The 27,344-nt window shown below is 39.2% G+C and overlaps 2 protein-coding genes across 3 annotated transcripts; one reads left to right on the top strand and one right to left on the bottom strand.

The window, feature by feature from the left end:
- Nucleotides 1-259: 259 nt before the first annotated feature.
- On the bottom strand, nucleotides 260-17,256 carry LOC146569514 (NAD-dependent protein deacetylase sirtuin-3). The gene is made up of 8 exons (XM_085281862.1): nucleotides 16,966-17,256; nucleotides 5,720-5,942; nucleotides 3,065-3,283; nucleotides 2,664-2,896; nucleotides 1,372-1,472; nucleotides 1,127-1,288; nucleotides 824-1,036; nucleotides 260-709 (listed from the first exon to the last, which is right to left on the bottom strand). Exons 2-8 carry the CDS (start codon nucleotides 5,932-5,934, stop codon nucleotides 521-523), a joined length of 1,332 nt encoding a protein of 443 aa, XP_085137988.1. The 5' UTR covers nucleotides 5,935-5,942; nucleotides 16,966-17,256; the 3' UTR covers nucleotides 260-520.
- Nucleotides 17,257-19,772: 2,516 nt separating this feature from the next.
- Nucleotides 19,773-26,065, top strand: tmem263 (transmembrane protein 263). Of its 2 annotated transcripts, none has more exons than XM_085281864.1 (3): nucleotides 19,773-19,967; nucleotides 21,223-21,293; nucleotides 24,702-26,065. In XM_085281864.1, exons 2-3 carry the CDS (start codon nucleotides 21,227-21,229, stop codon nucleotides 24,995-24,997), a joined length of 363 nt encoding a protein of 120 aa, XP_085137990.1. In that variant the 5' UTR covers nucleotides 19,773-19,967; nucleotides 21,223-21,226; the 3' UTR covers nucleotides 24,998-26,065. The 2 variants fall into 2 exon arrangements, with proteins under 2 accessions (XP_085137990.1, XP_085137991.1); XM_085281865.1 differs by lacking the exon at nucleotides 19,773-19,967 and adding an exon at nucleotides 20,001-20,324.
- Nucleotides 26,066-27,344: the final 1,279 nt, after the last annotated feature.

Below are 27,344 nucleotides of genomic sequence, written 5' to 3' on the forward strand. Positions count from 1 at the left end.
CTGGGTTTCTCATGTCTGTATTTTTCCCCGCATCGCTGTAGATTTGTTTTGTGCTCACTTGTAAACAATTATTCCACCACATTCAAGTTTTCTGTTCGTGTTTTTCTAAGTGGAAAGCATTTATGAACTGGCATCATATCATTTCCACAAAAGTTAATAGACTGAAGAATAAATGTCTTTTTTTGGACAAAGTGCAAATTACACAATACTTTTATTAAATACGCTCTCAAAGACAGTGTTATACTGATTATAAAACATTAACACATTACACTGACTTAAAACACCTTAAAATTAATATTTTTGATACAAGGCTCGAATGTCTACTAGTGTTCTTGATGGGTGCTGTTTGAACTTGATTAACCTTTTGACGCGTTCATATAACCATGATACAAACATCACATACTGGCTCTTAGATGAAGAGGTAAGACTCTAATCTGATTAGAGGTTACAGTTAACAGAACAGTCTGCCATGTGAACTATGGATAGTGGAAACTTCAAAATCCTTCAAGTGTCGTAATATTTAGTTGCTTAGGGTGGACGATGCAGAGCTCTTGCTGTCTGTCTCAGAATCTGTCTCCTCGCCACCGCTGCCTGCTGCTCTCTGAGCTCCTGGTATGGACCTGGATGTCTCCGTCCTGCCTTGAGGCTCTGCTGTTGCTCTGATCGGACATGTCTGTGATGGCGGACTGCTTACCAACGCTGGGATGGTCTGCAGAAAGAAATGAAAACCACTGAGTGCCACAGGACTGTGTAACAATCATTCTGCAGCTTTTTTCCTTTTTAACTGAGACATGTATGACCTGTGAGAGCTTTTAGAACCCACCAGTGTTTCCTGGTTCCTCATCAGCTCTTCGATCTCGTTGTTCCAGCCGAGCATTTCGGCAAACTTCCGCACAGTATCCTCCAGGTTTCCTAGCTCCATGTGGTCCCCTCGCCGGAGCGGGACCTTCTCAAAGGGACCCACAGCATGTCGGTTCAGGAGGAGACGTGGCACAGTGGAGCGCACCGTGTTCACCAAGCTGGCAAATGGCTCAATCTGAAACATTTTATTTAACATTTAATGGAATGTGCCTTTACACAAACAACCTGTTTTTACTATGATATCATATTAAATTTTAATGTTTACCTGCAAAGACGTGCCCATAATGATGAGCAGGTCAGCTTTTGGGAAATCTTTAGTGTGCAGGAAATACTTCTGAGGAAGGTCCTCTCCGAAAAACACAACATCCGGTTTGACCGTTGCGGCACAAAATGTGCATATGGGGACGTTGTCATTCATTATCGCCCGCTGTTAGACAAAAAACACGCAGGAAAGATTAACGTGGCATCAAGCGCATGGGATTCATATATAATATAAAGAGGCATACGAACCTTGGCCTCCTCAGCGGGGTAAGGAGTGTAGCACAGGTGACACGAAGCAGTGGCAAAACTTCCATGAGCTTCTACGAGTTTTTCATCAGGGATGCCACACACTGAAGGTTTTCAAATATGATCACATTAGGAGCGAAACAGGAGCATTAATGCAAACAATCTGAGTTTGTCCTATTTGACTTTTATTAAAGTCAGACAATAATGAGGGGGAATAAAAATCTTACTCTAGCTCCCTCAAGACAAATCTTAACATCAGGCGTGCTGACTGAAATCTTTTACATAACAAGATATTCCACATAGTGAGGGTTTATAATTATTGTTAATTAATTGTATTTTTGGTGGGTTTTTAGGGGGATATCTAAAAGCTGTTTTTTTAAGCACAGTGTTGCATTTTGCCCAGATGTCTCTGTGGATTTCTGCTTCTAAACTTCTTTAAAAAACAAAAAAAGAAACTAATTATAACATTGATTTTAACTGCTAAATATACTTTTAGGCCAAGGAATTCAATAACAGCAACAAATTAGCTTGAACCGACTATGACACAGGAGAACGGAGAACAGGCAGCCAGCTTTGGGTCCTGCAGAGCAGCTGTCACCAGTACCTTTGTTTGAATATGAACTCTCAAAATGTGCTGCTTTAGAGCAGTGACGGACTGAGTTCTCACCTTCTTCTGCATTCAGCTACAGAAAAGATGCCATTGCAGTTGAGGGTTGTCTTAATGTTGATACGCTGCTTGTAAAGAGAAAGCCAGTGTTGATGGCGTTTCTTCGATCGCTTATATAAAATCATCCACAGAGCACAGATAACATCACTTGCTGTACGGGGGAAACCTGTTTTTCCTGCACTGGATTCCTTGGCCTTGAAAAAGTAGATTTAGCTAAACTCAATTTTTTTTTTAGCTGCAGCCACTTTGTAAAACCCGAGATAGCCGCTACATTGACAAATCCCCCACCAAAAAGGTAAATTAAATTACACATCTTCTCTGACTAATGCACTGAAGAACTCACAGATAGCGAAGTACACTGAAAAATGAAAGCTACCAAACAGCAGTGGACAGGGAGCCCCTTCAAAGACACCTTATTGTTAAATCGTCAAACAACAACCCTTTACAATTCATCCCTGCTGGCAGATGCTTCAATAAAAAAAGGCAGCCAAATCTTCCAATCCTGTAGCTGGGTTTTTCAAAAAGTCACATTAATGGTAATGAGGCATCTCGAGCTTAAGTCAATGCACAAACCACTGGGCAGCTTCAAAACAACACTGATGCTGTAGCCCAACTGTTTCTCACTCACATTTCTCCAGCCCGTCGATGTTCTGGGTGTACAATCGGAGCAGGAGGCCTTTGTGATGAAGCATGCGGATGAAGTAGTGTATGTAGTTTGGACGATGGCTGCCAGGATACAGAGCCTTAGCCAAGGAGAAGAACGGCTGCGGGTCATTGGAGAAGTAGTCGATGTTGAAAATGGCTTCTGGGTATGGGATGTTATACTTTTCCAAGTTTGCGTAAAGACCTGTTCCTGGAGTCCTGAAAAATTGGTACATTGGTACATTCTGAAACACTGATTTTCTGAGGTTCAAGTAATGCAGATAAAAGTGAGCCAGTGGTGGATTGCTTCTTATGGACAAGAAGGTTGAGCTGCTACACAGCTTTCACAGTGAAAATCTGCAGATTGGTGAGGTTTTAGACACCAACCTAAAGTCTGGGATCCCACTTGCTGTGCTGATTCCTGCTCCAGCCACCACCACTACGTTCTTACAGCGGCCGAGCTTCACCAGCCGAGCCACAGATGCCAGGCCTCCCTGGGATGATGACTTAACAGCGGGCGAAGATGGAGCAGTCTGATCAGATCTTGGTGCAGAGGGCTGAGGTGCCGGCACAGAATCACTGCTGGCTTTGGGAACCTTTCCTTTACTGGAGAAAAAGACAGTGTGTGCTTTACTTTGCAGCTTTCATTATTTCTTTTTATAGTCTCGTGTCACATGGACCACACCAACATTACTTTAGACAGTTATCAGTCAGGCCATACCGCCAAGGAGGTATAATCTGCCCCAAATTCATTATGTTTCCGCTCATTGTTGCAGGACTCTCTTCAGCACTGTGAGTCCTAAACTCCTCATGAAGTCCGTGTGTCATTTTTGTTTCATAAAACAGTGCTGAACTTCAGTAAGTGCATGTGATGCAAACACTGGCTGTTAAATCTTTCACCTGGTGGCTCAAATAATAGAGCAGTATGTAATAGTAATGCAGTGACTTCACAGCTAGTGAATGGTCCTACATCCTGCATGTTCTACTCAAAGACCACAGGCACCTCAACCAAAAGGAATCTCAAACAGATCTGTGATCTTCAGCACAAATCCAGCATCCATCAATATTTTATTACAATTATACCTGTCTGAGAAGGCCAGCACGCCTCAGAATGTTAACACTAGGGCTGGGTCATATTATAACGTTCACGGTAATACCGGTATAATGTTAGGCGACGATAGGAAAATGAAATATCGCGATAGAATATGAGTAAAACGCGCACGCGCAGTGCCTTTGTTTTCATACGCACATGGCCGATTGTTGAGTGAAACAGATGAACCAGAATTGGTTTGTAAAAATGGTGCAACTTCCGTGATGTGGAACTGGTTTGGTGTTTGTCCGTCAGATACACAACAAAGCACATTTTTTGCAGAACATGCAAGCGGCCGTCGTTATTGTCGTATTTGTCGGACTAAGATGCTCTTAAATCTGGGAGTAATCTGGGTCCTAAACTCCGTACTTTCAGGTCAAGCAAACACTGCAGCATCACTGAGAGTTAAACTGTCTAAATTCTTTCATCTTTAATAAAACGATCAGCATTGCTGCTTTACCAGGTGTAACTATGAAGTTTAACTTCCAGGCATCCATGAAAACAAAACTAACGGAGTTAGAAGTTAGCAGGAAGCTAGCGGAAGTAAGCTCGCTAGTTTCGCTAGTTGCCTAAGCATGATATTGCATGTTCTGACTGAGAGATTTCTGGAAAAATTCAAAGGTACAGCTCTGCTATCACTTCCAACATAAATGAAGACAAACTACACAGCAGTGAGGTTTGTAGGGTTACTGAAGTTGGGCTAGCTGGTATATAATGATGTGCTACGTTATCGCTAGCGACACAGCTATGTTAGCATAACATAAACAGTGAAGCTGGAGGACGAACACTAACACTTTTCCACTTATAAAAGTTAACGTGAAGGTTCCTCATGGTTAGAGACAAATGCAATCGCATGGCAGGATGCTGTAACAACAACATGGGAATAGAGCAGCTGCCAGAGAATTCAACATTAATGAATCAATGGTAGAGAAGTGGAGGAAGCAAGAAGAATGAGTTTAATAAAGTTTGATTTATCTGACTGCTTTGTTTCGCGTAATGTGCCTTATAATCCTGTGCACCTCATGGTCCGAAAAATACGTACTGCACACTGCAGTTTAATGTTGCAAAGCACCTCTTTTTAACTTCAGTGAATATTATACATGGTTATGCTCAGTATATGTCAGCCCATTTCTACTGGAAATGCCTTTTGGTTAAACTTTCAGCAAGGAATTTGCATTTGCACTGTTACATTTTTATAAAGCTTTAATGTACATAAAAACCAGCTTCTTGTTTAAGTGAAAATAAATGGAAGGTTGTCTTTTTGCGCTAGTAATGTTGTGGAGTTGTATTTTGTCTCGCATCAATTATATCGTCGGTTATATCGTTATCGCAAATTTTCAAATATATATCGTGATAAATATTTTTGGCCATATCGCCCTGCTCTAGTTAACACATCTTTAAATGACAAAATATTCATAATTTCATCTCTGTCACGTTTCCCAAATGTTAACCAACAGTAAAACCCACAGAATCAAACAAAAGGATTTAAAACTGAGTGTAAAGAAACCAAGACTCAAGACATTTTGGTGGGCGTGGGCTGAAGCATACTTTTAAAAATAATAATTAGTTCATAGGCAACCATTTCACTGCTAGACAAAAATACTTGATATGAACACTTCTGTACATAATGATGATGATCATGCTTCAGTTTTAAAGCATATTAAGGCCACACTGCTGCAACACTTGCACTCCAATTTCTTGATCATATTATGTTTTTAAAACCTGATTATTTTTATTTAGTGCTCATAGCATAGTGACATTTCTATGTATATATTAGTAAATGAGGGCCATTGTCTTGATGTTTCCTGATGTTCCTGTGGAAAAATGGCTTGAGAGAGCCAAAAGTTCTCCAAGACACTGAACATTTTCCTATTAATTAATACACTGCTGTACTGGACTTGTGTGATGTTAAGTGGTTTTCTTTATACAGGATCACTGTTACATGTCCTTACCCTGTAAACAAAGCATCCTGTCCACTCACACTCATCTGACTGAGGTTCTGAGCCAATGCCGAATCAGTTTGCTTCCTCCTTTGTTTTCCATACAGGCTCGGCCCGGAGTCCGGGGGCTCTATGTGGTTGGTGTGCCTGGCCTGAGAGCTGCGGGTTATCCTGGTGACTGAAGCTTGGGAGGTCTTTTTATCCCAGCTGGACCTGGACCTGTTCATTCCAACACCTGTTGGCGAAAACAATACACAAATTAAACTTCAGTGACTGTTCATGAGCTGTAATTCAAATTTCTTCCCTCTGTCTTATTTGTATGAGATTTGTCTGTGTACTGATAGCACAATGGACATTTTTTTTTAAAGAGGCAATTCATAAGCTTGTTTTTTTTTTCCAATGCACGTTTTCCTTTCAATTCACATCTTTTTCTGCTAATTAGTTATGAATGTGTATTCTCTGATTTTCCTTCCTTCTCCTCCCATATTTAAAAAGCTGTTACACTCAAATCATAGGGGCATCCTTTTCTCTTCAGTTCCTCTACACACTGAGAAGCTGAAATGTTTTAAAACTGTCAACTCTTGAACAAAAGGTAATGACTGCAATATATTTACCCCCCCAGCAGCTATGCCAATACAACCCACAGCTGTGGCAGCTTTACTGTTCAGTCAAAGCAGAGAGAGGAGCTGCGAGGTGGGGGGTGAGAGTTAAAAAGAGGGGGAGCAGAGGTGAAAGAGAAGCGTAGGTTGACTGTGTGTCAACAAACCCAGCTGGGAGAGAAAAGAGGATGCCCCCTAACAGCCCCCACAAATGGGCAGACAGGGGTGAGGGGGTGTTCAGAGATAAATGATACAGAAGCAGGATTCAATAAAAGGTAGCAGAGGAGAAGAAGAGGACAGAAGGGAGGAGGGGGCTTCTCCTCAAAGCTATTCTAGGCCTTCAAAGAACTTCCACGAGGAATGACCACAGAGAGGTTGTGAACAAGAAAACAAAAGATGTACAACCCATAAAACAAGTCCATTTCAGAAAGCAATGGGAGCAGCAGGGAGATACGATGCACCCTCCTCCAGAAGCTCTTTATCACCCTCCAGAGGTGAGAGGAGAAGAGACACCTCTGCAGGACACTACTTTGCTAAAACTACTTTAACATTTAAAGGCTTGAAGCAAAAAATAAACAATAAAAATTGAGAAAAAAAAATGCAACTTTTTTCCCCTCTTAAAATAATGCATTAGTGATAAAGAACATGTTAAAGTTCACATTCATCAACCTGCTTTATATTTTAGACACATTCTTTCCCTCCATAAAAGACTGAAGCTCCCACATTACCTAAAGAACTATTAAAAACAGCAGGAGGCCGAGGGTCTTGGCTTTGTCTGGCCCCCTCTCAAAAAGACACTGCTGAGTACAGGCAATATATCACCAGCCCAATTATTAAGATCTCGCACAGACCGTGTTGTGTTGCAGCACTCAACTCAACAACATGATATTAACTCTTGTAGCAGAATCACATCTGGAGATGCTGCACAAACTGCTGTAGTGAATCTTAAGTTGAGCAAATGACTCTGACCTCTAAACTTCAGAAACAACTCTGCCACAAAAGGTCCACAAAGTCATTTTTTATGACATCACCACCACCACCATCACGCTGACTTTGACTTAAATGTTGATTTTAATTTCCCCCCCCCCAAATCTAGCAAAAAGTCTAAACGTTCCACAGATGCCGTTATCACTCTTTAATGACAAATAAATCCCTGAATAAATGACAAAAGGCTTAAAACGGATTTGAGTGCCCCCTTCTCTTTGCTTGGCCTTTCACTCTGCTTGTTCTCACTCTCCCTAGTTGAAAATCTGAGCCCAGAGAGTCCCACTACCAGACCACCAGGCCTGTAGCTGCTCATATGAGGGTTACAGTCATCTAACTAGAAAGTGCATTTTCTGAAGAAACTGCAGTGTGAATGCTTGAATCTGAATGTATGCACTGAAATGAATTAATTGCTGAATTTTGAGTTAAAAATATTGAATGAAATTAAAAAAAAAACAAAAAAAAAAACAACCAAATTTAACCTGAAAACAAAGGTGCTGAACTGCTAAAAGCTGAAGGTTACACAGAAGCAGAAGTTGGAAAAAAGCTGAAAATGTTTTAAATGTAAATTAGAAAACCCTAAGAAATGAGAAAAGAACATTTAGAGTCAGAAAACATCTGAATGAATATTAAAAGTTCATATTCTTTGAATCACTGAATGAAGAAAATGTGATCCCTCCACTTTGATCCACACAGTTTAAAAAGTTTAAATGTCTGAGCTTTGAAAGACACTGTGTTGGAAAGAGAACAATAATGGCGACGTTTTGAGGGTAAAATGATGGCTTTAACACTGTGGACACAGCAGCAGTTGAAAGAGAAGTGCTTAAGATGAATCTTGGTACAGTGGCAGGCAGAGCTCGTTAAGCAGGCAGGTGTGAGCCTGGTTGCTATAGTGACTGCACCCAATGGCTCCATACACACGTACACAGACATGCGCCTCACTTTTGCTCCTTAAAATGAACAGAAAAGTCAGGCCGAAACAAATCGTTCCCAAATGAAAAGTATAGGTCGTATTGACAAAATTCTTTCACTGTGAGCGACAGCAATGTCTAGTCTACCAAATTCTCAGTTTTCATGCCTGTGGAGTTTATTATATGGACGTGGTGACAGTGGAAAGACACCATGCTCTTCTGATTTTCAAACGAACCTTCTGAGCCATTTTAACATTAGAGTCTATGGAAGAGTTGGAGGGAGGAGGCTGTGCATTGGTGACATTTATGAGAGAACCGTAACACCTAGGACAATAGTAAACACATTGGATGAAAGAGGACAGCCATGGCTACGTTTTGAGGGTAAAATCATACCTGTAGAGCAAACGCTGCGGACACAGCAGCAGTTTTAAAAAAGATTTTAAGATTAATTTTTTTGCTCCTCTCACTCTAGCAGTTGAGCTGCCTCACTCTAGCCCCAACATTCCGTCCCATACACACCCATTATAAACTCTGAAACGGGTGAAAAAACATCATGAAACTTAAACTGGAACTGAAGAAAAAGTATAATAGATATTGAAAAGATAAATGCAAGTTGAATAGTTGAATGTCTTGTCTTCGTTTTAAAGTTTGAATGGTGGCTCTATGTCAATGTATGTGGAAGTAGTAAGAGTTTAAAAATGAGTAAGTTGAATGAGGATTTGAAGGGTCTCCCCATTGAAATACATTATAAATTTTTGTTGAATAAAGTTGAATAAAATTAAAAATATAAATGTTAAAAATATGAAAAATGGAAGCAGTGTTGTCCAAAAGAATAGGAATCTAACGGTGTTGGAATGGTTTTTCTAAGTTGAACGGTTTTGAAGGAGTAGGATTACAAAAAACGTACGGAATACAGAATAAAATATAATAATAACTAGAAAGTGCATTTTCTGAAGAAACTGCAGTGTGAATGCTTGAATCTGAATGTATGCACTGAAATGAATTAATTGCTGAATTTTGAGTTAAAAATATTGAATGAGATTAAAAAAAAACAAAAAAAAAAACGAATTTAACCTGAAAACAAAGGTGCTGAACTGCTAAAAGCTGAAGGTTACACAGAAGAAGGAGTTGGAAAAAAACTGAAAATGTTTTAAATGTAAATTAGAAAACCCTAAGAAATGAGAAAAGAACATTTAGAGTCAGAAAACATCTGAAAGAATATTAAAAGGTCATATTCTTTGAATCACTGAATGACTCAAATGTTATCCCTCCACTTTGATCCACACAGTTTAAAAAGTTTAAGCTTTGAAAGACACAGTGTTGGGAAGAGAACAATGATGGTGACGTTTTGAGGGTAAAATGATGGCTGTAACACTGTGGACACAGCAGCAGTTAAAAGAGAAGTGTTTAAGATGAATCTTGGCACAGAGTGAGAGAGAGCTCGTTAAGCAGGCAGGTGTGAGCCTGGTTGCTATAGTGACCGCACCCAATGGCTCCATACACACGGCACAGACATGCGCCTCACTTTTGCTGCTTAAAATGAACAGAAAAGTCAGGCCGAAACAAATCGTTCCCATATGAAAAGTACAAGTCGTATTGACGAAATTCTTTCACCGTGAGCGACAGCAGCTTCTAGTCTACTGAATTCTCAGTTTTCATGCCTGTGGAGTTTATTATATGGACGTGGTGACAGTGTAAAGACACCATGCTCTTCTGATTTTCAAACGAACCTTCTGAGCCATTTTAACATTAGAGTCTATGGAAGAGTTGGAGGGAGGAGGCTGTGCATTGGTGACATTTATGAAAGAACCATAACACCTAGGCCAATAGTAAACACATTGGATGAAAGAGGACAGCGATGGCTACGTTTTGAGGGTAAAATCATACCTGTAGAGCAAACGCTGCAGACACAGCAGCAGTTTTAAAAAAGATTTTAAGATTAATTTTTTTGCTCCTCTCACTCTAGCAGTTGAGCTGCCTCACTCTAGCCCCAACATTCCGTCCCATACACACCCATTATAAACTCTGAAACGGGTGAAAAAACATCATGAAACTTAAACTGGAACTGAAGAAAAAGTATAATAGATATTGAAAAGATAAATACAAGTTGAATAGTTGAATGTCTTGTCTTCGTTTTAAAGTTTGAATGGTGGCTCTATGTCAATGTATGTGGAAGTAGTAAGAGTTTAAAAATGAGTAAGTTGAATGAGAATTTGAAGGGTCTCCCCATTGAAATACATGGGAAATTTTTGTTGAATAAAGTTGAATAAAATTAAAAATATAAATGTTAAAAATGAGAAAAATACAAGCAATCATGTCCAAAAGAATAGGAATCTAATGGTGTTTGAATGGTTTTTCTAAGTTGAACGGTTTTGAAGGAGTAGGCTTTCAAAAAACGTACGGAATAGATAATAAAATATAAGAATAAAGATTAGAAGAACAATACTGTGAATGCTTTTCAAGCATTCACACTAATAATAACTAGAAAGTGCATTTTCTGAAGAAACTGCAGTGTGAATGCTTGAATCTGAATGTATGCATTGAAATGAAATAATTACTGAATTTAAGTTAAAAATTTTGAATGAGATAAAAAAAAAAAACCCGAATTTAACCTGAAAACAAAAGTGCTGAACTGCTAAAAGCTGAAGGTTACACAGAAGAAGAAGTTGGAAAAAAGCTGAAAATGTTTTAATTGTAAATTAGAAAAACCTAAGAAATGAGAAAAGAACATTTAGAGTCAGAAAACATCTGAAAGAATATTAAAAGGTCATATTCTTTGAATCACTGAATGACTCAAATGTGATCCCTCCACTTGGACCCACACAGTTTAAAAAGTTTACATCTCTGAGCTTTGAAAGACAAGATGTTGGAAAAAGAACAACGATGGCGACGTTTTGAGGGTAAAATGATGGCTGTAACACTGTGGACACAGCAGCAGTTGAAAGAGAAGTGTTTAAGATGAATTTTGGCAGAGTGGCAGAGAGAGCTCGTTAAGCAGGCAGGTGTGAGCCTGGTTGCTATAGTGACCGCACCCAATGGCTCCATACACACGGACACAGACATGCACCTCACTTTTGCTGCTTAAAATGAACAGAAAAGTCAGGCCCAAACAAATCGCTCCCAAATGAAAAGTAAAAGTCGTATTGACAAAATTCTTTCACTGTGAGCGACAGCAATGTCTAGTCTACCAAATTCTCAGTTTTCATGTCTGTGGAGTTTATTATATGGACGTGGTGACAGTGGAAAGACACCATGCTCTTCTGATTTTCAAACGAACCTTCTGAGCCATTTTAACATTAGAGTCTATGGAAGAGTTGGAGGGAGGAGGCTGTGCATTGGTGACATTTATGAAAGAACCATAACACCTAGTACAATAGTAAACACATTGGATGAAAGAGGACAGCCATGGCTACGTTTTGAGGGTAAAATCATACCTGTAGAGCAAACGCTGCGGACACAGCAGCAGTTTTAAAAAAGATTTTAAGATTATTTTTTTTGCTCCTCTCACTCTAGCAGTTGAGCTGCCTCACTCTAGCCCCAACATTCCGTCCCATACACACCCATTATAAACTCTGAAACGGGTGAAAAAACATCATGAAACTTAAACTGGAACTGAAGAAAAAGTATAATAGATATTGAAAAGATAAATGCAAGTTGAATAGTTGAATGTCTTGTCTTCGTTTTAAAGTTTGAATGGTGGCTCTATGTCAATGTATGTGGAAGTAGTAAGAGTTTAAAAATGAGTAAGTTGAATGAGGATTTGAAGGGTCTCCCCATTGAAATACATTATAAATTTTTGTTGAATAAAGTTGAATAAAATTAAAAATATAAATGTTAAAAATATGAAAAATGGAAGCAGTGTTGTCCAAAAGAATAGGAATCTAACGGTGTTGGAATGGTTTTTCTAAGTTGAACGGTTTTGAAGGAGTAGGATTACAAAAAACGTACGGAATACAGAATAAAATATAATAATAATAATAAAGATTACAACAACAATACTGTGAATGCTTTTCAAGCATTCACACTAATTAGGTTTGAGGACACCTCACTGATCACCACGAAACCCCCCTAAAAGAAAGTTAGGCTGATTGATAATCCTTTTAACATATAAGAGACTGAGAGCAAAGGCCAAATGCCAACCAAGAAGTTTGTATAAAGGGAACAAAGGCAACAGCATCCCCACGATATTTACTGATCAGTAGGTAAACAAGTTCTACCTAAATACTGTGTTAAAAAGGAACACAAATAGAGATAAATCAAAGGAATAGTAGAGTAATTTATATTTTAAAAATAAAAAACAGCAAACATTTCCATAAGGAACAGGATTAAGAGTGTTAGTTTCGTGTTTAGTTTTGACATTCACAGTGCAATAATGTTAAAGCTGCTTAGGTATGTTTTTATGATTACATCATCGTAATGGTGCTGCAGTTTATCCATTTTCTGTGAGCGGTGCAACTGAAACTTCAAAGAAAGGCTCAGGTGTCCTTTTGATTAAATTTAGGTATGTTTAATGAGGGGCTTCCCCCTGCAGCCCCGGCATTTAACCCTCCACTTGCAGCAGAGTTGACAACTGCCGACTCTGAACTCTGCCCCCTCCCCAAGCAGACACAGCAGCCTGGTCTCCATGGAAACCACTTCATTACTTAATTGGAGAGGCAGCAGCTATATGTCCTCCCACCCCACCTGCTCACTAATGACATATCACTCTATGTAGCATCTTTGTTGGACTCTCAATTGACACAAAGCAGCAAGTCCTAATTTGTGCTGCTATATTGTTTGCATGTAGAGAGGAAGGTGGGCGGTGGAGAGCTAAATTTGCCCAGCAGGTCGATGGCTGAATAATGACTCTTGCCTTGCTGCTCCTCTGAAGACGCACTCGCCTTAAATTAAGAACCAATGAGCTATCAATACAAGCTTATAGCTTGTACCGAACAACCTACATTCTCTTTAAAGTCACTGCATCACTTTAAAATTCAAATGACATTATTTTCACAATAGTGAAGCTTAGTAATAAGAAACACTTTCTAATTAAACAGTTTAATTCTACATTATTTTCACTCCATATGAGAAAAAATAATAATTTCAATAATTTGAAATATGTCCAAAAATGTTTGAAAAACAACGTGTGGTCACTTGAAGGTGAATCTATGAAAATGCCAAAGACAACACAATTTGACAGACATAATTTTATTTATTTATTTTTTTTCCAAACAAGGTGAGTCACAACAGGAAACCGGATAAGTGAAGAACCAGAGAAGAAGTGGCTAGAATAAACATGATCTACAACAGTTACACAGCATCTGAAAGCTGTGTCTTTAAGAAATAGGGAAAAAGAAAAATCCAGCAGACTTTACACAGGACCTGAGATGTACACCTCTCACCTTAGTTGATTCATCTACTGTTCACTGAAGTCTCACAGAAATATTCTCAGAAAGGATAGCTGTCTAGAATCTATTCTTAAGGAAGGGAAACAGGGAGAAAACGCTGAGGTAGCCAAATTACACAAGAACTGCACTGAAAATCAGTGGCAACAGGTCTTAATTAATGTAAATTTGAAATTTCTGATTAAAATTGTCGTCAATATGTTTGAAGAACCTAAAGAGAGAGGTACAACTGTGTGTCTACAGTCATCTGTAAAACATGGTGGAGGCTCTGTTAGTGCTGTGTTACACACAGTGAGGGTACACTGTCACCTGCTGGCACTTCTCAAGCATTACACACAAACTAACCACAAACTAGGACTGTGCAAGCACCAAATTTCTATCTCAGTTAGAAATTTGGCTTCAGTTAATTATTAAAAACAAAACAATGCAAAAACAGTGACAAAAACTACCAAGATTCTTGCCATAACAGAGAAGCCCAACCATAAAAATGAATGAAGAAACCGTGATTGTGGATAAATGTTAGACCCCCAAGTAAAGGCGGACACATATGGCACCAACAACATAGGGATAATTTCAGCTACACTGTGGTAAGTGCATTGTATTGACTACAAACCTCTGTATTCTCCAAGCTACATCAGTATAAACTGATATAGTTTGTACCAGTGGGCTAGTTTGGATCTGCTGTGGTTTTATACATTTAAACAATTTTAGGGTGCAGACTAACACCTGCACCAAGTGCAAACATTACTGGGGTTTTTTTTTTGTTGGTTTTTTTTAAATATTTCACTGGAGAAAACAAACAAAAAAACAAAGCACTTTGGGTAAACAGTCAAGGGTCATATGAGCATCACTTTCCCCTACATTTAGATATACATGAATCTGTTCTGTGTCAAAATCATTTCTGGCAGTCACATTTTTAACTCATGGCTATGAAAACACTGATGTTTGTGTGTTTTATAGAATAGTTTGGTGATATCACAATGATCCAACAACTTCAGATTCTGAGGAAGTTCTCCTAGTCCAGGGGTGGGCAACTCCAGGCCTCGAGGGCCGGTGTCCCTGTAGGTTTTAGATGTGTCGTTAATCCAACACAGCTGAAGCCTGTCCTAGTCCATGAATGCAAAGGATCCACTGATCCAGACACCCTTCTGTGTTTTTTTATTTTTTTATTTCAAAGCCCAAATACTTGTAAGTGTTAAAATGACTATATTAGATATTTACTTTTGAAACACAGGAAATGGATGTATAAGATGAGCCTGGTGTCAAAAATGATATGATCCTTGAAAATTGACCCAGAAATATGTTTTTAAACGTTTAACAGAAAAATTCTAGTCCAAATTTGTTTATGAAACATATTTAAAATAACAAAGTTGACCAGTGTTGCACATGAAGCAGATAGTTACACAATAAAGAAAGATGCACCACGCACACATGCCCACACTTATCAGTAATTAACACAAAAATGCAAGAGACAATACATCAGCTTAAATATCTAAGCTTTCACGCAGACTTTAAAGTCAAAGAATAAACATGAGTTTGAAGGCATACTAAAGGTGGGAGCCAGTTTAACATGAGGTGGGGGGCAACTTATTCAACAATTTAGGGACTATAGCTGAGAAAGTTAGACTTCCCCTCCCTGTTCTTAAGGCTAGTGTTTATAGCTGGTTAGCAGATCTTAGGGCCCTTGCAAATCAAGTTTGCAGATGACACCACCGTTATTGGACTCATCTCGGACGGGGATGAGTCTGCCTACAGGAGGGAGGTTGAACGTCTGGTGTCCTGGTGCAGCCACAACAACCTGGTGCTGAATGCCCAGAAGACAGTGGAGAATATTGTGGACTTCAGGAAGCACACAGCCCCACTCCCCCCCCCAATCATCCTGACTGACACCCCCATCACCTCTGTGGACTCATTCCGCTTCCTGGGTACCACCATCACCCAGGACCTGAAGTGGGAGCCCACCATCACCTCCGTCATCAAGAAAGCCCAGCAGAGGATGTACTTCCTGAGGCAGCTGAAGAAATTCAACCTGCCAACACGGACGATGATGCAATTCTACACTGCAATCATCGAGTCCATCCTCACCTCCTCCATCACCGTGTGGTACGCTGGAGCCACTATCAGGGACAAACAGAGACTGCAGCGTGTTGTGCGCTCTGCTGAGAAGGTGATTGGCTGCAGACTCCCATCTCTGCAGGACCTGTACACCTCCAGGACACTGGGGCGTGCACTCTGATCACAGCTGACCCTTCACACCCTGGACAGTCTGTTTGACCTGCTCCCCTCAGGCAGGAGGCTCCGGTCCATTCGCACCAGAACCTCTCGCCACAAGAACAGTTTCTTCCCCTCTGCTGTTGGACTCATGAACAATAACCATATGACTGTTCCCACCACTAACACATGACCCTACGCTGTGTTCACTGCATCATTCCATGTTTGGCACTGATCACCACCTGCACTCATGTATATATCTATCTACGTAGCACTTTTAATTCTTATTTTCATTTTCATGTCTATTTTAGCGTAATTTATGACAGTATGTTTGCACTGAAGCACCGCAGCAATTTCCTAATGTTGTAAACCTGCTCAACATTTGGCAATAAAACCCTTTCTGATTCTGATTCTGATTGGAGGCACATAAGGTGTTAAGAGATAAGCAATATATGGTGGGTTCAACGCAAAAAATAAATCTTAAAATCAATCCTAAGATGCAGGGGAAGCTACTGAAGAGAGGCCAGATCAGAGGAATAAGTTGCATCTTATGCTTTCTGTTAAGAAGGTGAACAGCAGCATTTTGGACCAACTAAAGGTGTGAAAGGGAGGCCTGATTTACACGAACAACAGTTGAGCTGTAATAAAAGCACATATAACATCCAGGGTGCCAATGCTTATTTCGGTTTCTCTGTCACAGGTGTTGATTTGCTTTTTCTGGACAAACCCCGATGTATTTTGAATGCTTGTAGCTCAGAAAATCTTTACACTGTCACTAAAATGATGGGTGAGACATGTTAGCGTGAAACTTTCCACATTTTGGAAGCAGACATCTAGATAGGCCTACCACTTTCTCAGAGAGGAAAATCAGCCCTTTCTTCGACTTAGCATAAGTGCAAACTACGTCAGATCACACTGAAAATGTGGGGTTTTAATTCACTTGAAGGGCCCATGGACTCGTTTCATGAAACTGTATGTGGATCCATTTAGTAAAAAAAAAAAAAAAAAAAAAAAGCTTTCCCTAAAATCAATTTGACGTCATTTCGCTTCATTCTGCAGGAAACCATGGGAATTGATATTAAAAGATGGAAGTGCAGTGGTAGCACTAACAGTAATGCCACTGAAAGGTTATAAGAGGGCTTTCATTTCATTTGCATGTCATTAGCTACCTGTGTCTTTCCAGACGGCAGAGGTTCTGAATGACGAGCAGACGACGACGACACACTGCAGACTTTTGTTGAGCCACTCGTGATGTTTTACATCCAAAAAAATAAACAAAAACTTTCGAGCTTCCCGTAAAATGTTAAAGCGTAGCCCTCCAGCTGCGGCAGCCAAACAAACAGCTGTTTAAACTGTATTAAGGGTGTCTCCTTCTTCTCAAAGCCATACAGTGAGGTTGCACGCAGCCTGAACGGGAAGTTTTTACAGAGCGAGATGTCACTCTGCTGCCGTTTCCGGGTACTAAATTACTGTGTACGAATACAGGCGGGAAACTAAACAGGAGTCACGTGACACCACGTTTCCGGTAAAATCCTATTCAAATTAATAGTAGGTCTAAAAGTCACCCAGCGATACATTTTGGATGTTCAAAGAGGTGTTTGTAATCTTTTTGGAGGCTGTAGCTTGATTTGTTGATATCATACAGAGAGATGTTTCCTTTATTTAGCCTGTGCTCACAAACATGTGACAAGACCAGTAAAGACACAAGCAAAAAAAAAAAATTGGCCCTGATTAAACCCCCATATTATAGTACTGTAATAGTTAAAAGAAATTAAAAAAAAAGAAATTAATTTAAAAAATGAACCAAAACTAAACATTTTGTAAATATAAAAACTATCATGATTGACTACAACAGTAGTTTCTCTTTGCCAACATAGAAAGGCTGTGTTTGACAGCACTCATTGGATTGATCGATACGCAGAAAAATGGGAAAGTCCAAGGAACTCAATTAAGATCTAAGAAGGAGAATTATAGATTTATACAAGTTGGGAAAGTCTCTTGGAGCCATTTCTAAACAGATTACAAGATCATTAATTCAAGATCAACAATTTAAACATCTTGTTCTGGCAAGACAAGGCCAGGACAAGATATTCAGATCTGTCATCTGTTTGTAATGTCTGGAAAAGAGCCAAACTGTTACCCTCAGACGACCGGAAAAGTTTAGGAACAACCCAGCAGCCACCGAGGCTCAAACCTGCCATGACCTGGAAACTGCTGAAACATCAATGTCCTCTGCCCACAATTAAGTGAATTTTTGCATCACTATGGAACAAGATTGTGTCAGTCAAGAAACAATCCCCTGCTCTAGAATCAACATCTTCAAGCTTGACTGAAATTTACAGCTGTCCATGCTGTCCAGCTGTCCTCTGAAGAAAAGTTTTATGGTCAGACAAGGAAAAATCTGAGCTCTTTGGCCACAATGACAAGAGGAATGTTTAGTGGAGTAAAGGTGAGGCTTTTAAATCTGCAAAGTCTGTACCAGCTGTCAAGCATAGTGGTGGTAGCATGTTGTTTGCAGCTATTTTGCTACCAGGGGTACTGGTACATTACAGAAAATGGACAGAATAATAAAGGAGAACTCCCTTTAAATTCTTCAAGTTTACCTCAAATCAACAGCTTGATAGTTGAAACTTGGACAAAATTGGGTGTTTCAAATGGACAATGATCACAAAGACACATCAAAACTGGTTTTGGAGTGGAAAATGCAGGCAAACATTAAGCTGCTATAAACATCTTTCCAAACCTTTCCAAACCATAACTCTATTGAAAATGTGCAGACTACACCTGAAAGTTAGGTCCATGTATCAAACCAACAAATTTCAATTAACTACCAAGCGTGAAATGAAGAGTGAACAAATATCCAACGGAAGCTGTAACCAAAGCTTTTTGATGGCTACCAAAAGCATCTGGTCAAGGTGCAACTTGCTAAAGGAGATTTAACCAAGTATTAGTGAAGGTCTATGAATATGCAAGCCTGTATGTGTACTTTTGACCAAGTGTGGATTAGACTACTCCAGGGGTACGCAACTCCAGGCCTCGAGTCCTGCAGGTTTTAGATGTGTCCTTGATCCAACACAGCTGATTTAAATGGCTAAATTACCTCCCCAAAATGTCTTGACATTCTCCAGAGGCCTGGGAATGACCATTTGATTCAGGTGTGTTGAAACGGGGTGATGTCTAAAATCTGCAGGGCACACGAGGCCTGGAGTTGCCTACCCCTGGACTACTCTTATCTTAATGTTGTGATAAATGTTTGGATAACTTTCACAAACTCTGTGACAAGATTTAAAATACAGGACCTATACCCTTATTCACTTCAGTTCGGTTGATACTAAGTTTTTAATGTGTATATTTCTAAAATTAATAGCTTATTATCATATTTCATACCACCTTTCACCTTTAACAAATTTCCCACGTGTGGGACTAATAAAGGTTATCTTATCTTATCTTATGCCTTTACGCACAGAGGTTGCATTTGTTTTCAGGTGAGACGTGATCATCTATTTAAGACAGACGATCTCTGGTAAACCTAAACATGTACGTCACTTCCGCCTCGAAGGGAGGAGGCGGTCTCGAGGTATTTATGTCCGTGTCCCATCCCACCAAAGTCTGGTTGTGTTTTGAGGCTGCGTATTATTTAAACCCATTGTTTCTACTACATATAAATGTATATTTCGAAATACGGTGTTCCCAATCATATCCAAAATAAAAACATTTTTTAAATGTGAAAACAACCCCCTGTACACTTCTTAACCGTTTAGATATAATCGGAAAACACTGTTTAGGTTCTTAAACGTAAGGGCCTCACTGCATTATGAAATTATGCTAATTAATTTCGGAAACATGTCAAAAAGTGGACTAAAATTATAAACAGGAACAGTCTAATTTTAGATCCAGTATTTGTGAGCCGTGTGTTTTTCTCACACGGAGAAGCAGCTGGGGATCCATCTGCAAACAGTGCGTAAGTCTGTTTTTTTATGGGTGGAGACTGAGGTCCTCCTCCTCCAAAAAAAAAGAGTCAGACAGACAACACAAGCTCGCTTCGCCATCAGCAGCTTCATTGTTGAGGATTTTGGTCCTTTTAGAAATAACTGTGGTCATTTTTTTTTTAAAGAACACAGCCTTCCCCAAAAGTGGGTCGCTCTCTTTGCTAGCTGTACGCTCGCGCAAGGTAAGTGTTGGGTTAGCTGTTTGGGATTCAGTTTGTTTGATGACAGTCAGCCATGAAAACTTCAGCAGAAGCACGAGCGTCACTTTTGAAAAGAAAAAAAGGAAAAGGAAAACACCTCAGCCATATTTCCTTAAAACAACTCCCGAGCGAAAACACCGCAGACCCTTACTTTATACGGGACGGCTAGTTTAGAAATGACGACGGACTGTCGACTATTAGCGGGAGAAAGCTGCTGAAAGTGGCGTTTCCCTGGGGAGAGATGTGACGTTTGAGCTAGAAGATTCTACAAGATAACATTAATCAGCGCGTGACGTTCAGGCTCCGCGTATAAGTCACACAACTATGACGGTTATAAAGGTTAGTAATACAAGTTAGCGTACTCTTCGAGTACTGACTGGAAGTTACTGTCGCATTTTGCACGTAGAGCTCGATCTGTTTGAACCCTATACAGAGTTGTTTCCACGACAGCTTTCAACCGTTATCCGTCGTTATGTTTACAACCCATTTAAAGAAGATGTCTTTTGAGCAGGTTTTTATAAGTTCTTAATGGTCTGTTTTTGAAATGGCCCTTTATTTATTATGTTTGTTGTTTTGGCCAACGTCTGTTCTGAAATAGGCTTGTGCAGACATGAAAATGCTTTAAATAGTTGTGCACAAATTAACTAACGAATTCAACAATAGAATTGGAGTGATTTGGAGTGAAGGTGTACACAGTTCATATTTTATCTCTTTGTGCTTTTTTTTTTTTAACCTGCTCTGTGAGAAACACCTGAACAGGTCCGCCTTGTTTTAAGGATACGGAGCACGCCCAAAGCAAGCTCCTTTATTTTCTGTACACATTGTGCATCCAGCAGCCAGTTATTTACACTGACGTTGTAAGTTAAAGCTGTCTTTGTAGGCTGTCTTACATACATACATATTTTATTTGGAAGAAAGGCTTTCAGTAAGCTCAAAACATTGTCACAGACGTCAAAACTTACACCAACGTGTTTGTGGTGGAGCAGTTTTGCACTATGTACTTTGTTGTTCATAATGTTAAGGACATAAACTGAAAATACAGCAACTTATCACATTCAGCATTACAGCTAAACGTGCTTCAACATGCACGGAAACACTTCAGTCAGTAACAAGATAACTTTCAATAGTTTCAGTGGGATTTTCAAGTTAAGGCAGTCTCTGTTTAGCTGTAGTTCAGTACACTTCATATCTGCGTTGCTGTGTGACATGTTGGTAATTGTGTCACTTATTTTCCCAGAGAGATGAGTCAGGCAGAGCAGGCGCCTTCGGACATGCCTGCATGCCATGAAGATGAGCCAGCAGCTGCAGGTAAGTATAGCGGGACACCTCCTTTGACGTATGCTAACACGTCTTTTAAGCTTAGCATAGTAGCACACTGTTTGGTTAAAGATGTACACGTGGGGGAAATTATATGTAATTAGGACCGTTTTTACCACAGTGATTAGCTGTTTCTCCAGGAATCAGCTATTAAGGGCACTGTAATTTTATTAAAATTTGATTAGCGGGTGTTCACAGGGTAGCCTGTATACAACAAAGAGATTTTAACTGCTCTGTTTGAAATCCTCATGTCCTTTTGCTACAGTTTGTCAAAACTGGGAAATGTTATAATTAAATATCCCGTATGAAGGGGGAAAGTCGTAATGGCTGTTCCACACCGCCAACATGTTTTCTATAATAGCATTGCTGTACTGGGCAACAGTGTTGTCTACATTTATACTCTTGTTGGTGCGTCACCATTACTCTGCCAAAGTCCAACTCTTTGTATTGGACTTTTATCTAATAAATCTTGAACAGCGGTTACTTTTACAGAAACACAGGTAGGGCTGTGCGATATCATTGATATTGTCGGCAATAACAGTGGTACAAATTTTTAAAATAGATAAAAATATCATGTTACGATATATTTTCTATGTTTCTTGGTACTCGCAAAGAGACTAGCCAGGGATGCGTGAGAGCAAGAGCTTCCTTTTAGCCTCCAGTGACAATTTAGTACCTAGGAAGGGAGGTACTCCAACCGCCTCTAAAATATCACAGTACTTTGCAAAATATGCAAGAAACCAGTTTCTGCTAAAGCTGGCAACAACAAACTTCTTTCACCACTTGAGGCAAAAACACACCGTTGAGTTCAGCCAGATTATGAAAGAGGAGATGCTAACACCTGTGGATGTGTGACCCAAATGTCAACATATGACTCCACTGAGCCTTGCTAGTTGCACTTCATATGACAGGAAAAGAAATCAGTAGATGGAAATTACTGATGTTGTTACATGGTGAAATAGCAGGTTTTGAAACAGCTGGTTCATCCCACGTATAGAAAATACTTCAGTTTTCATTTATTTTTTTATCATGTGACATATTTGTGCAGGTCCTAAAGAGTTATAAGGTTACATTACTTTAGTATTTGTTTGTTATTATTAGCTATTTGCTTTGAATTTCCAGTGAAAAGCACAACCTAGGCTAATTTTGGGCTAAAACTTGTCTTCTGCTCTGTCACTGAATACAATGTCGTGTCACTGCTATAGTGCTGCTGCTGCTGCTTGTGCCAACTTGTTTCAGTAGATTTACATTTTAAATTAGGAAGTGTGTCATTAACTATAATAGCTCGTTGGAAAAGAAGAATGGAAAATGCCTTTTATTTACTTATACTTATAAATTCTGCTGGATGTAAGCGTCAGTAAAATGTTCACCTTTCTTTTTCTTTTCTTTTTTAAAATTTCATCAGAAATTTTATTGCAATTTTTACCCCAAGTAGGACTGGTACTTGGGGTAGAATGGAACTGTTATACTCTTAACTGAGCACTCAAGGCACTTTTCACTGAAAGACACACACACACACTTATACTGCATTTTTTGTCACATGCCTTCAAGAGCTTTTGTAACAGTCACACACGTGCAAGCGCACGCACGCACGCAAAGACATGCACAAGCACACGCACAGAGACTCCAGCAGATGCATTGGGGCAATTTGGGGCTCAGTTTCTTGCCCAGGGCCACATCAGCATATGGACTGGAGGAACTGGATAACCTGCTTTATCTCCTGAGGCCCAACCACCAGTTACAATATCATTATGGCTGTTGATTAGATTGTAATTTGAAGGTTTCAGCCTGAGCATGATAGTTTTAATTTTATATATATATATATATATATATATATATATATATATATATATCACGAGCAGTCACCTCAAGGCACTTTATATTTTTAGGCAGAGGAATCTACAGTAATACAGGAAAAAAACCCAGCAATCAAATGACCTCCTCTGAGCAGACACTTGACAACAGTGGGAAGGAAAAACTCCCTTTTAAGAGGACGAAACTCCTTCCTCAGCCATCTGGTGCAATTTAGGGCTGCCACGATTAGTCGACTAGTCACGATTACGTCAACTATCAAAATCGTCAACGACTGATGTCATTTGAAGCTTTGTAAGATCACAAAAGACGCAGGAATAAGTAGTAGGATTTAAGAGTGTAATAACGGACTGAAACAGAAGCACTGCATGTACAAGGATGCCAGCTGCCGTTAAACCCCGAAGAAGAAGAAGCTGTGTCCCAGAATTCATAGCGCAGCCCAGCTCAGTTTCCAACAATGGCGGCAGCTACTTAGTTTTAATATTACTCTTATTATTCTTTCTGGGTCACAAAATAAACGTTTAACATATTTTCAAGCGAGGATGTAGCTGTGTAAACCTCAAATATCTGCTCAGTTCATCAAGACACCACATATTTTCAAAAGCGCTCCGACGTTTTCGGAGACATCTGTTACCCACTAGCTCGATAGCTAGCCGGGGTTACAGGCTCACTACTCAGGTTAAACATACATAAGTCACTTAGATAACTTAAAAATGTTATTGTTTGGCTTTTTTAGTATTTTATTTGTTCCTGAGATTAAAGTTATAGTTTTTACACAGCTGAATAAACGTCAAGCAGACAGCTGGTTATCAGAAGTGTGAGACACTCGAGAATATACTCCGGTGTCCTGTTATATTTTAGATAGCAAGGAGTTTATTAAACTTCACCGAAACAATCTGCAAATTTCATAAAAATTTAATAAACTATCTTGTCTTTATTTTTAGTTAGCAGTCTTTCGCTACTCAGGTTAAATATATGGAAGTCACTTAGATAAGTTAAAAATCTTATTGTTTGGCTTTTATCAGTATTTTATTTGTTCCTGAGTAAATCGGTTTGGCTGAGATTAAAGTTATAGTTTTTACACAGCTGAATAAACGTCAAGCAGACAGCTGATTATCAGAAGTGTGAGATGCTCGAGAATATACTCCGGTGTCCTGTTATACTTTAGATAGCAAGGAGCAGACTGCTGAGTTTATTAAACTTCACCGAACAATCTGCAAATTTAATTAAAATTTAATAAACTATCATCTTGTCTTTATTTTTAGTTAGCACATATCTTAAACACTTAAAGCTGTAAACTAATGATAGTTATATAAGAGCAAATGCATGCTGGTGCAATAAGCTGTACGTTTTACGTCCAATGGATGCATGATCTGATTAGTCGACTAATCAGTGACTAGTCGACTATCAAAATAATCGTTTGTGGCAGCCCTAGTGCAATTATGTCACAAATAATTTAGATTTATATGTGAAGCAAGAATTGTTGCTGTGGGTGAAGTGTTATTTTGTATAATATAGTTCAGGATGGCTCAGAGGATTTAAAAAAAAAAAAAAATGTAAGATGATATTTTTGATGTTTCTAATCAGACAACAAGGACCATCCAGTGGCTCAGCCGGGCATGTTCGGCAGATTGGCGGGGGGCTTATACGGTGCCACCAAGGGAGCTTTGGGAGCAACAGTAGGCGGTGTGACCTGGATAGGAGGAAAGGGTCTGGACCTCACCAAAACTGCTGTCACCTCCGTAGTCGCCGTGCCTGTGATGGGAGTAGGACTGGTTAAAGGGGGAGTGTGTGCTGTTGCTGGAGGAGTAACTGCTGTCGGCTCCGCAGTAGCCAGCAAAGTTCCTATAGGGGGAGGCAAAAAGAAGGACAAGTCTGACTGATGCAGAGACGCTCAGCTGAGTGGTAACGCTGGCACGGCGTTTCACCTGATTCAGCACTGTTGAGCAGGAAAAGAGCAACGTGGGACTCAGAAGTTCAGTGTGCACGTTTTGCTGTTGGTTTTGTTTTGTTTAGTTTCATGTGTGTGTTTGTTGGTAAAACCTACATCCATAAAATTAAATGGCTTTTTTTGTATAGAGCGGCATAATAAACACTCCACTGCTGCTGTTAAATGCAAACACCAGACCTTTCGGCTGTGCCAATAAAATGTTCGTATGATGTTCAGTGATGGTCCGCTACACTGCTTCCATTAGTAACTTTTGTACGGGAGGAAAACCAGCACTTATGAAGTCAAATTTACTTGCAAGACAATCAGCGATCTGTGATGATGTGTTTATTCATATTTTACTGTTAACTGGCAAACACTGTTACTTTATGTGGAAATTCTTAGGTTTCCTTCATGTCCTTTCATTTACTCAGTTGTTCACAAATCAGAAGGTATGTCTAATCAAAGATATATCAGACCTGTAAAAGTCATTGCTGGTTGTTGATATTTCATTGGTGGGTTTTTGACTGATGTCTTTTTTTCTGTATTTTTCAGCTTAGTGAAATGTTTTGTGCTGTCATACCGATCCTGATTTATTATAATAAATACAGCATTACAGTCTAAAATTCAGAGCTTGTTAATTGCAATGAAACCTTTTCCTGTTTCATACATTCACTACTTCTGTTATTTAAACATTTTTCCACACACTGTCTGCAGTCCAGTAAAGTTTTCATCAGTGCTTTGTTTGTTTTTTGTTTGTTACTTTGTTTACTGCTGTGTGGTAAAACTCTGACAGCTGGATTTCTTGGAATTACATTCTCAGTTTCAAGTGTACATTTTAAGCTGAAAACCTGTGAAAGTGCATACCTTTGAGCTCCAGTTAAGTAGCTTTCAGGCTTTGTATCATGGAGAACTGAGGTTCCACAGCTTTTGTATGATCAGTGTTACAGATTGTTAGAAGCCTTTTCAAACATGGCAAATATATACTTAGAATTTGTTTTTGTAATAAAATATCTGAAAGTCATTTGTTTTCTGTTTTCTCTGTTACTAAATAAGATTTAATATATGTAAGACCAAATTATTGCATTTACTAGCGTTACACTATTAATACATTTGTGATTTAAATTCAGAACTGCACCAGCATCTCTGAACATTCATCAATATATTTTGTAAAATTCATGTCACAGTTTAAAGCAGCCTTATTCCTTCATGTTTTTGTTGTAGTCTACTAATGTTACTTTAAATACAGGGCTTTAACATTTATTTTATTTTTCTTCTACCAGTATTTGTTCGTGTTTTTTTTTTTTGTTTGTTTTTTTTTTTTGTTTTTTTTTAAGCACACTGAAAAGGCACAATTTTTATTATTTATTTTTCAGTTTATAACATACACTTCAGTAACTATACTTTGCTAGTATTGGGTTGGACCCACTGTTGTCATCAGAACTGCTGTTTCATAAGGTAAATTCAATGAGGTGCTGAAAATTACTCCAGGATTTTGGTCCGTATTAACATGATAACATGACGGAGTTACTGCTGATTTGTCAGCTGCACATACATGTGTGACAGTCTCCCATTCAACCACATCCAAAAGGTGCTTTACTGGATTGAGCACCTTAGAATCTCTCACCTTATTATCTTATCCTACTGGCATCTGAATGTTACAGCAGACATCAAATCTCTCTCTTCATAATTTTTCCATGTAGTCACTGGATTTTTCCAACCATTTTCTGTAAACCTGAGAGATATTTGTGTCCAAGTAAGTCAGCAGTTTCTGAAATACTCTGACGAGCGTGTTTAGAACCATCAACTATGCCACATTCGAAGTTTCTTAAATAATCTGTCTTCTCCATTGTGATGATCAGTTTGAACTTGAGCAGACCACCTTGACCACTTGCACCTGCCTAAATGCATTGAGTGGCTGTCATGCCATTGGCTGATTCGATTTTTTCATTAGCGAGTAGTTAAACAGGTATACCTCACAAAGTGACTGGTGAGTGTGTATTACGCTAATCTTTCTGAAGATTTTAAACTTTCTGCACAATTTTCACCTTAGTTTATAATTTGGAACATAAATTACGTTGCAAATTTATTTAATTTCTGTTTACTTTTGATCTCCCCAGTCCTGTCCGTCTGGTCTCTATGTGTTCTGCCTCCATGTTGCCACGTTCATCTGTGTCTCCCCAATCTGTCATGTCTCAGGATCTGTTGTTTAGCTTTTGGTTTTTGTCACCTGTTTACCAGTTATAATGCTGTGATTGTGAGTTTAGTTCTGCATTCTGAGTCCATATACCTGCTTACAGATT

Source organism: Mchenga conophoros, linkage group LG7 (genome assembly GCF_057382185.1).
Source record: "Mchenga conophoros isolate Kocher_MC1m ecotype Shallow Benthic linkage group LG7, M_conophoros_male_GT1.1, whole genome shotgun sequence".
Lineage (NCBI taxonomy): Eukaryota > Metazoa > Chordata > Actinopteri > Cichliformes > Cichlidae > Mchenga > Mchenga conophoros.

Coding starts and splice junctions, on each gene's coding strand:
- tmem263 (XM_085281864.1), top strand. CDS start 21,227: ATGAGTCAGGCAGAGCAGGCGCCTTCGGACATGCCTGCATGCCATGAA. Junction 21,294..24,701: donor AGATGAGCCAGCAGCTGCAG/GTAAGTATAGCG, acceptor GTTTCTAATCAG/ACAACAAGGACCATCCAGTG.
- LOC146569514 (XM_085281862.1), bottom strand. CDS start 5,934: ATGAACAGGTCCAGGTCCAGCTGGGATAAAAAGACCTCCCAAGCTTCA. Junction 1,473..2,663: donor CATCGACGGGCTGGAGAAAT/GTGAGTGAGAAA, acceptor GAAAACCTTCAG/TGTGTGGCATCCCTGATGAA. Junction 710..823: donor TGAGGAACCAGGAAACACTG/GTGGGTTCTAAA, acceptor TTCTTTCTGCAG/ACCATCCCAGCGTTGGTAAG.